We start from the raw sequence: 10,552 nt of genomic DNA, 5'->3' as shown, positions 1-10,552 counted from the left end.
CCAGACCAATTGTATTTCTTCTTTTACGGATCCGCCAGTCATATTTTGCAAGAAAAAAAAAAATTAAAACAAATTAATTATCCCCGCACAAAAAATAAAATCCTAATGTTTTCATTGGCCAAAAATGTTAAGTTACAAGAAATGTTTATGTTAGATTGGTGTTTGCCCCATATTTTGGTGCAGAAAACCACTTACCGGTACTCTTAAATGTCACAAAAACAAAGGAACTGATAATTGACTTTCGGAGTAAACCCACAGAAATGCTTCCAGTAATAATCAACGGTGAATGTCTTGAGACAGTGTCGGAGTATAAGTATCTGAGAACCTTCATTGACTCTAAGCTGAACTGGAACTCTGAAACTGATTTAGCCCTATACAAAAAGTGTCAACAACGTCTTCATCTCATGCGTAAACTGAGATCTTTTAATGTTAACCCATCTGTGATGTCATCTTTTATGTAGCATTTATTCAGAGTATTTTAACATTTTCCTTCCATTGTTGGTACGGGTCTCTCTCAGTTCATCTCAAATCTAACATAGACAAAATTGTTAACACTGCAAGTAAAATCGCTGGAGTCAGATTTGAATGTTTATCATCAATATATGAGCTGCAAATCGTGAATCAAGCTGTCAAAATCATATCTGACCGTACTCACTACTTAATTCGGAATACAACCTCCTCCCTTCAGGCCGCTGCTACAAAGTTTGAATTGTGAAAACTAAGAGAGCCCGTACATCCTTTATTCCAAGTACCATATCTCTCTTATACAAATGTGAAATCAAAGAATTTATGTAAATATGTTTGGTATCTCTCTAATGTGTCAGTAGCTCTGCTGATGTAACACAAATTCCTGAAAAGGCATTTAGGTATTATTCTATTCTATTCTATACACTTCATTAATTGCCAAAATTAATTTACTTTTAGCATTTAAATGGAATAGTATTTTGGTGATTATTTTATTTATTCCTTTTTACCTCCTGCCTATAGGTTTTCTAAGGACAAAAATCTGTAAAACAAGAAATAAAATTGGTCTGGCCTAAACATACAGACATTTTGTTCATATGGGCTGAAACATTCATTAATGATAACAGTGTTTCATGGGTGAGAAAATACACATGACATAATTCACCGGTGCTCTGAAATATTAAACTCATTATGGTAAAGAATACATGTGATTTTATGACTACTTAATTTCCAAAAGACAAAATGCCGTGTCAAGTGAGGTTAATATAATAACCCGCAGACCTCACTTGGCTATAATGGAATTGTAAACTCATCGCTTCTGATCAGAGTGGCTGTTGCAACTGCATCATCATTATCATTATCATCATCATCATCAATTGCACCTGCATCACTGCATTCCTGTGATGATACTGATTTGGAATTGCTTTATCATCATCATCATCAATTACATTTGCATCACTGCATTCCTGTGATGATACTGATTTGGAATTGCTTCATCATCATCATCAATTGCACCTGCATCACTGTGTTTTCTGTGACAATACTAATCCATAGTTGCTTCATCATCATCATCAGCAGCAGCATGGTGTAAACACTGTGGTAAAATTCATATGTATCACAGCAATTGTGGTAAAACAACAAAAAGTAAATATGAATAACCATCACATAATGCTTCTCACATGTCACAATAAGCATCATACAATCTGTCATGTGTTACACTGGCAGTATAAATGACATAGAAGCTAGAACGTGGATCCAGAAACTTGATAACACTCTTGACAGGCAAACTTCAAGAGTACCATTAAATCAACAAGTTCAGTGTATTTCTTGGAACAATACCGACTAACAGGATCGGGTGGTCAGGCTCGCTGACTTGGTTGACACGTCATTGGTTCCCCATTGCTCAAATCGATGCTCATGCTGTTGATCACTGGATTGTCTGGTCTAGACTTCGATTATTTACAGACTGCCGCAAATAGCTGGAATATTGCTGAGTGTGGTGTAAAACTAACCTCACTTACTCACTTGGGACAATACACCAAATTTCCAGGACCATTTGCATAACTTTAACAAAAATGATCCTGTTTCAATAATCTTGGGAAATTGAAGAATTGAGAATGCTGAAGGACATTTCGTTAAATACATCCTATATACAATTGCTATAAGGCTATATAATGTGTACTGCATATCGTCTATCTCCTGATATGCCTCTCAATACAATGAGTCTTCCAAAGAATTCCAGTACATATGACTGGTAATGTATATATTGCTATTATCATACACAGATTTCGATAACCAAAAAAACAGAACTATATCACTTCAAGTTATATCAGATTATAACAACCCATAGTTAGCTACAGATGATTAACGTCAAACAGAAAATCTTTATCATTTCTAGGACTAGTGTGCCAGATGGCTTGTCACTTGTCCCTGGAAACAAATGACACATGATTTAAGGAAAAGACGGTTCCCATGTGCTAAATATTTTATCATCGGTTTCATATGTAATAGGTCACTTGGCAACACTGACCAAAACATACATCAGTCTGAAGCCCTGTATGACATAGCTACACATCCAAGATGTCAGATAACATGACAGTAATTGTGCTGGATAATTTAACTCTCATACAATCAAATTCAGAATTGTATATTCCTGTAGTGTCGCAGATATGTTGCATAAACAGAAACAAACAAAATTCCCTTAAAACTCAGCATAACATCCAAACAGTACAATTTCCGAGAGTCTCTTGTCAAGTTAAACATTAACAACATCCAACAGCACTCTCACAGCTTTAGAAGAGGTGCAGTATTGTCTGAAGATGGAAAGACATCAGAACCTGTCACAGGCAGTTCCTGATACCCTGTTAGCGTGTGCCGGTACTTCCGACCAGCCTCTTGTGCACTGTATGCAGGCCTTTCATGCTGCCCTCCAGCTTGTCCACAGCCTCCGGGGTCAATCCGCTACAGTAGGATACATCAAGATGACGCAGACGATGACAGTTGGTCTCGACATAATACAGAGTGTGATTGGTCAATCTGTCACAGCTAGACACATCCAGGTGGGCCAATCGTGGACACTTACTTGTCAAAGCTTCTACTGCTGCATCAGTGATGTTTATACACTGATTCAGGTGGACTTCCTCCAGGCTTGGATTGTTACGGGCTATGGCAACAAGGCTCTCATTGGTCATCCCATGTACCATGCCAAGGGATAAGCTCTTAAGTTCCTTGAATTTTATTGCTTCTTTCAGACCAAGGTCTGTGAATTTGGAGCAGGATGTCAGGTCCAAGGTTCGGAGACCTGACAAGTTGCTGAGGCTGTAGAGCTCTCCCCCATTCTTCACCATGGCCTCCAGATCGCCAATAGACATCTTCTTGTCCTTCCCACCACTACCAGATGGCTTCTTGAAAATGTTGGAGCCTTGTTCTGAATGTCTGCGAGTGCAGCGGCATTGTCCATTATGACCATCAAGAACATGAGTCTCGTACTTAGAGTCATCCAGTTCCTCGAGCCCCAGCAGACCCTTGTCTGATAATTCCTTACACCATGCAAGTCGCAAGTATCGCAGATGCTTCAGCCTCTTGGAGACCGCGTGGACACTGATGTCAGTGATATTGAACAGAGAGCCAAGGTCAAGGTGAACCAAACTGGGCACAGTTTTTGTAAGTTCCACAACAAAGTAGTCAGTTAGGGCAGTGCAGCAGCTAAGGTTGAGGTGGGTGAGCTTACTCTGTATCCCACTACACAGCCCCTGAATCATCCCCTGGCTGAACAGCTCGTAACACTCAGAGAGGTCCAGACTTTCCAGGAGAGACATGTACTTGAACAGTTTCACAGAATTGTCAGTCATCTGCCTGCATTTGTTGGCCTTAAATGATCGCAGCTGGGTCAGGTTGGTTGCCACGGCAGCAATGCCACTGTCGGTGATGTCAGTGCAACTGCTGATGTCCAGCCTCTGTAGACTCTTCTGTTGGCGACAAAACTGACCAAGGCCAGAGTCGGTGATCTCTCGACAGCCAACAAGGATAAGTTCCTCTAAAGCGATGTTCTGACACCTGGCTAACTCGGAGAGATGGCAGTTGGCAATGGTGGTCCGGCTTAGGTTCAGTGACTTCAGTTTTGGCCCCTGTCTGTCAACAAAATCCAGGACGTTATGGAAGGTAAGAACAGCTGAGTTGGTCCCGACCTTACTTCCCTGGGGGTAGTAGGTTGAACTGTTGAATGTTATCTGAGCATGAGCAAGAGACAGTTCCTCAACATTTGGACACACTGATAAGATTCTATTGAAGCTTACATCAGACAGAAATCTTACTGAAGCCAAGTTCAACTTCTTAACATGCTGCAGAGACTCTTTGAGGCTTTGGACATCTGACTTGCGGTCAAGGAGGTTGCCTGACATAAACAAAGAATTACAGCTTGTCAGGTCGAGAACGGTCAGATTCTTGCACAGCGATAGAAGCTTCACAAATGTTCCTTCAGTAATGTTGGAGCCCTTGAGAGACAGGTTTATCAGACTTTCGCTCATGTACTCAAAGAACTTGACCATCTCATTTACGGAAGAGGTAGAGTTGTCGATATGGTTCAACAACAGGTGGGTCAGTTTTCTCCTCGTGTGGCAGTTGGTTACATTACTGTCCGAGAAGTTGACCACCATGTCCCTCTGTAGAGCTGGATCCATAGATGCCTCGTACCATGCTGTGTTGACCAATGCAGCCTCCTTACGGTCCGACACACTGAGGAAGCTCATCAAGTGGGAGATGACCTGCAGAGAGAAACAATAGGTCAGTTGACAATGACTTATTAAAGACCCCCCCTACTGTGAGCTACTTATGGATGGTTGTTTGGTTTGCTGTTTATATTCACCGCACTCAGCAATATCCTAGCTATATGGCAGAGGTCTGTAAATAATGAAGTCTGGACCAGACAATCCAGTGATAAACACCATGAGCATCGATCTACACAATTAGGATATGATCACACATGTCACCACCCAATCCCATTAGTCGCCTTTTATGACAAGTAGTGTTGGGAATTGGTTAAAATCTCATAACTGATGATTGGTTTATTACAACCGATCAATCATCAAATTGGTTAGCGTCATTAATGAAATTTGTTAATGCACATAAAAATAAGGAAAAAACATGTAGTTCTTTTGGCAAAATTTCACATCTTTAAAGGATGACTAGTATGTCAGGAACATAAATTTCTCAGAGTCTTTAAGATAAATTCAATCATGACTTGAAACGAACTTGTAGTGCTTATGAAATGTAACAGACAAAACCAACCTTGTGAAAAATATTGTTTATGAAAACAAGTGTTCCAGAATTGTTTGTGTTTGATTATAAGAAAACATGATCGATTGCTTGGTCGTTTAGTCACTGCGACCAATCTTCGATTATTTCAATTAATCGGACCACCACTAATGACAAGCATGTTTAGCTATTAATAAAGACCAATTCTAATCCGGATCTTCACAGGTGACAGATTATAATTGATGAAGATAACAGAAATGTTTAACTCGTGACTCATTACTGGGAAACAACATAGGGTGGGTCAGTTTGTATCACTGGGATACAAATCAAATAAATTGTTCATTGCATGAAAAACCATAGGCCCATAAACATGTTGTGCATACAATACAGTACAGGAGCATATATTAAATAGACTCATATATCATTTCAGTACATTTCTACTCATCAAAGCATATTTGAAACATGACACAACAGATTTTAGACCTTGAGAATTTGTGGTTGCCATAAGGCTAATAAATTGTTGTAAAGTCTAATGTACACACAGGCAAATATATTAAGTAGTTTGTCTGCTTCTAAGATTATCTTAAAACTTGTAAAACATTCATGGCCAGACTAAATGGTAATTTATTTGACTCCATTCTTCCTGTATGTTTCTTTAAATTCTAAACAGTGATTACGTAAGAGTACATGATGCATTTAAATTTTAATGCAGTACATTTGTCCATAATCCAGTAATATCATGTCTGAGAACACCAAGAATGACTTTTATGCTTAGGACGCATGTGGATAATACAGAAAAATCAGACTCGAGGATTTAGATGTGAAAAACAACTTTAACCCCTAGAGATTACTTTCATTCTTTGGTATTTAGATGGTCCTCTGTAATTCCAGTTGTATCAAGACAGGCAACAGATGGGCCAGACAAACCAGCGGTTGATATCATGAGAAACACCCAACCAAGTCATTGACCATCTGAGTCCATCTAGAGTGAGTGAGTGAGTTGAGTTTTATGCCCGCTTTTAGGAATATTCCAGCAATATCACGGCAGGGAACACCAGAAATGGGCTTCACACATTGTACCCATGTGGGGAATCGAACACGGGTATCCAGCGTGACAAGCAGATGCTTTAACCACTAGGCTACCCCACTGCCCCTCATACAATTAAAATGCAATATGTATTATGTTATATATATGTGAATTGATCAGGGATTAAACTATGTAACTCATGTTACTGACTCGTATAGAAACAGCTCTGACTGACTAAAGTGAGGGAGGGAGGGAGTTTAGTTTTACGCCGCGTTTAGCAATATTGCAGCAATATCACGGCGGGGGACACCAGAAATGGGTTTCACACATTGTACCCATGTGGGGAATCGAACCTGGGTCTTCCGTGTGATGAGCAAGCGCTTCAACCATTGGACTACGCCACCGCCCCTTCACTGACTGTCTAAAACCCAGGGCAGCTGTCCAGTAATAGATTAGGCAAACACAGTGAGTGAGTTTTACGCCACACTCAGCAATATTTCACCTATATGGTGGCGGTCTGTAAATAATCGAGTCTGGACCAAACAATCCAGGAATCAACAGCATGAACATTGATCTGCGCAATGGAGATACGATGACATGTGTCAACCCAGTCAGCGAGCCTGACCACCCGATCCCTTTAGTGGCTTTAGTCGCCTCTTACGACAAGCATGGGATACTGAAGATCAATTCTAACCCAGATCTTCACGGGTCTAAGGCAAACACAACCATATTGCAACTATATGGCTGGTATGACTGGCCTGTGTGAGATCATGTGAGCTTAGCCCATATATGCACCAGTTCAAAAGGTGAGGTGAGGTAAAATTGGGTTTAACGTCGTACTTGAGAATATTTCGCTCATATGACGACGTTCCAGTTCAAAAGTTGATTGTAGGATATATATAGGAGATCATAACAAAAATAACAAGCCTATTTTATTCCATGAATGATGCTTTGTCTCTCATTAATACAAATAGTGGAAGAAGGCAAAACAAGGCCTTGTGAGTGAGACACAGCAGACAACAACATATTTCAAAAGTTCCAGTTGGAGTTCGTTATTTCCATTGTTAACAAATTGTTAACTGTAGGCACCTAAACCTGATAAACTTATATTTCCCTGTGATCACAAGTACAAATACTATTATGAAACATAACGAAAGTACATGTTAATTTAAAAAGGGTTAACCCTAAAATGTTTGCTCGCATACCTTTGACATGATATTAAGTTGGTACTGACTGCCTTGGACCCGTGGGCTACTGTTAGCAACTCTTGGTTATCACTGCCACTCGTATAGAAGCCAGGGTGGTTATTTTCAGGGACATGAGTGACAATATAAACATTGTGAAATCATGAAATGAAATAGCTCTGTAACCAGGTTACCTGGTACATCAAGGAACATAACCCAACTGGTAATATGCCAGGTTAATATTTATCATTTCATAATTATTTACAGGAATATAATGATAGTTTTTCCTTTTTTATTCTCAGAATATAAGACGTGTACAATGTATATAATGATGTATAAAGCTGGACACAACAAAAATGGGAGGGTAGGTGGGTGGGGGGTTGGGGGGATTGGTTGGGTTACACATAGATACAACATTCCCTCACAGTGTCAGCCATCCTATAAAAATACAGAAATAAATTAATTCACATTGTCAATGATTACTACAGAACAAGATTTTCATATTGTTTCCATTTGTTATGGTATTCCTGAAACCTTGCTTTGCTATATATATACCTGATTTGTTCAACCTTGCAATAGTTCAATTCTTTTTTAAATGTGGATAGATACGGTATTCGATTTGTAAGTTTACATTTATAGATATGAAATTTAGCTAGTAATAAATAATCAAGTCAAATATAGTATCAATGTGGAAGGATTCTGAAATGCCAAATAACACTAGCTCACAATGGAATATATAATTCTGGTAGCATGTGAATATTTCAGCATAGTCCACTGAGAAAGATTATTCCAAACAGATTCACTTTCCCTACACCCCCAAAACAGATGGAGTATTGATTCCAGTTCAGATTTACAAAATGTACATAGATGCTATTAACAACATTCATCCTGATTAAGTATGTATTGACTGGTATAATTCTGTGTAGTAGCCTGTATTGCATCCATCTTAACTTTGCATCAGATGTACTTTTAAATGCTTTGATAAATATGTTTGACCAGTTCTGTCTTACTAATATTTCCTCTTGCCATTTTTCCATTATCTTTAAATTTTCTTCAGTCTGTGTCATAACATAGTAATATTGCTTCGAACCTCTTCTACAAGAAAGCAACAGAGTAATACATACATTCTGTGACCTATCTCCTTCTATAAAGTTATCTTTAAAAGTTTCAATCTTTTTAAATAAATATTGATAGATCTTTTTTTCTTTTCTTTTTTATTCCAGATAAAGACCTGTTTCATTTAGAGGTCCTTGCCAGGTTACCAACGGACCTCTTAATCTTATACATGACTAAATATTGCTTGTGGTTTTCAATAATCTATTATTTGAGCAAAACTTTCTGTTGACCGATCCCTTGCAAGAAAAATAAAAATTGAAAATTTTAACTATAAATTGTATATTTCTATACCGTACCTATCCCATCTGACACCCTGCACTCCCTATTTCCCTCTGCCGCAGGCTTACTTTGGTTCATACAGTGATCCTTCAACCCCAAACACACACACACAAACACCCCCCACCCCCATCATGAAAATGACCACATTGAAGTTAATGTTTTGCAATGCTCGGCAGAGCCAAGGTGGGGTTCAGGGGTTCGTCTCCCCACTGAAAATTTCTGGATCCGCCTATACATACTAAGGTTTAAATGCCTTGATGCAGAAGCAAACAGGAAATTGAAAAAGGAGGTGCTCAACATGCTGAAGGGAAACGATACAGACTTTAAAAAACAACACATTTTCACAAATGAAGTATGCACCATTATGTTTCCAGTGATTAAGGAAATCATTAAAGAGATGGTAGCAAGTACTTATTATAAATTTATTCAGTTATGTAATCCATGCAAAAGTGAAATTCTAGAAATAAATAAAAAATACTAAACACTCAATCTGGATTTAGATTTCATTTGTGAAAGTATTGCATCAGTTATGACTCATATCCAAAACATTAAATTATTTGGGCAATTATAAAGTCAAATCCACAGAAATTATGTATGATGTAAAACTCTGCTTCAGATACTGTCAGCGACTGTGACCTGCATAAATATTACTGAAATATAATAACATGGCTGAGTGTTTTCATAACATTACTGCCATGAAACAGCATAATCATGATAATAACAAATTTCATATTGCTTCTTGTCTTTATAATCTCACAAAACTGGGTTATTTACATAGCTAATCTATTCATAACTTACTCACACCACGGCAAACATGCTGATACACTTAGAGAGTTAATCAACAGTTTATATTCTTTCGGGTTGTTTCTATCTCATTGGACTTGGTTGAGAATGTTGAGGGTATCAAAGCGAACAATGTTCTCTTCTTTCCCGAGTTGCAAATCACAGAAATTATTAACTGATAAAAAGAATATAAAAAAGTGTGTATTTAATAATTAATACATGTCTTTCTTTCAGTATTTAACATCTTGACACATGGACTGATAAATTGGTGTCTGAACAAGATATTACCAGCTCACCTTTGCCATCGTCTGCCTCACGGAGATGGCCTCTTTTCCTTATCAAGGAATGATTATGATTGAAAATATTTTTCAAGCATCGTAAATAAAGCTGTCTTTACATTTCACAGTCACCTGGCTTGTTTATATCCTTTTCAAACCATGTGACAACTAAGAAGATTTAAAAATAGAAGATTCGATTTTCGAAAGGTAAAACTTAAAATGTCAATTAAAACCATCTCATTATCTAGTATCAAGCCCCTGTTTTGTTCACATTCACAAGTTGTCAAGTCATTCTCCAAACGTCAAACTAAAAAGATTATAAGTAACAACAAAATGGCACCATTAACTACTCACCTCTGTTGGTAGTTTTGAAGCCATAACTTCTGCAACGTTGATATAAGATGTTGTTTGCTGGTTATATCCGTGTACGACTACGTATTGCTCAAATGATCGTGACCTCAAATGACATCACATTCACAGGCAGATGACTCGATGCGGCCATTTTGTTTACATGAAATGTCATGTGATTTACCGTTGCGTAAACAAATATTAAGTTTGAAAAGTAACTGAAAAAAATTAGCGATCCTTCGTCAAATCGATATAATAATGCTTAAACACCAATACCGTCTAATTAATCTTATATTCAGAAAAAAAATATTATATAAGTT

General features: G+C 38.0%; 1 protein-coding gene across 1 annotated transcript; it reads right to left on the bottom strand.

Annotated features, from left to right (window-relative positions):
• Window positions 1-800: 800 nt before the first annotated feature.
• LOC124257289 (SCF E3 ubiquitin ligase complex F-box protein grrA-like) lies at window positions 801-10,384 on the bottom strand. The gene is made up of 2 exons (XM_046691302.1): window positions 10,239-10,384; window positions 801-4,727 (listed from the first exon to the last, which is right to left on the bottom strand). The coding sequence occupies exons 1-2, from the start codon at window positions 10,260-10,262 to the stop codon at window positions 2,829-2,831; spliced, it is 1,923 nt and encodes a 640-aa protein (XP_046547258.1). The 5' UTR covers window positions 10,263-10,384; the 3' UTR covers window positions 801-2,828.
• Window positions 10,385-10,552: the final 168 nt, after the last annotated feature.

The sequence above is a fragment of the Haliotis rubra genome, unplaced genomic scaffold, assembly GCF_003918875.1.
Source record: "Haliotis rubra isolate DU_JTF1 unplaced genomic scaffold, ASM391887v1 Scf656, whole genome shotgun sequence".
Lineage (NCBI taxonomy): Eukaryota > Metazoa > Mollusca > Gastropoda > Lepetellida > Haliotidae > Haliotis > Haliotis rubra.
This window is presented reverse-complemented; position numbering and strand designations above follow the sequence as displayed.

Excerpts from the sequence above, each read along its gene's own strand:
- LOC124257289 (XM_046691302.1), bottom strand. The coding sequence starts at position 10,262 with ATGGCTTCAAAACTACCAACAGAG. Across the intron at positions 4,728-10,238 it reads CTTCAAAACTACCAACAGAG|GTCATCTCCCACTTGATGAG; the intron begins GTGAGTAGTTAA and ends TTCTCTCTGCAG.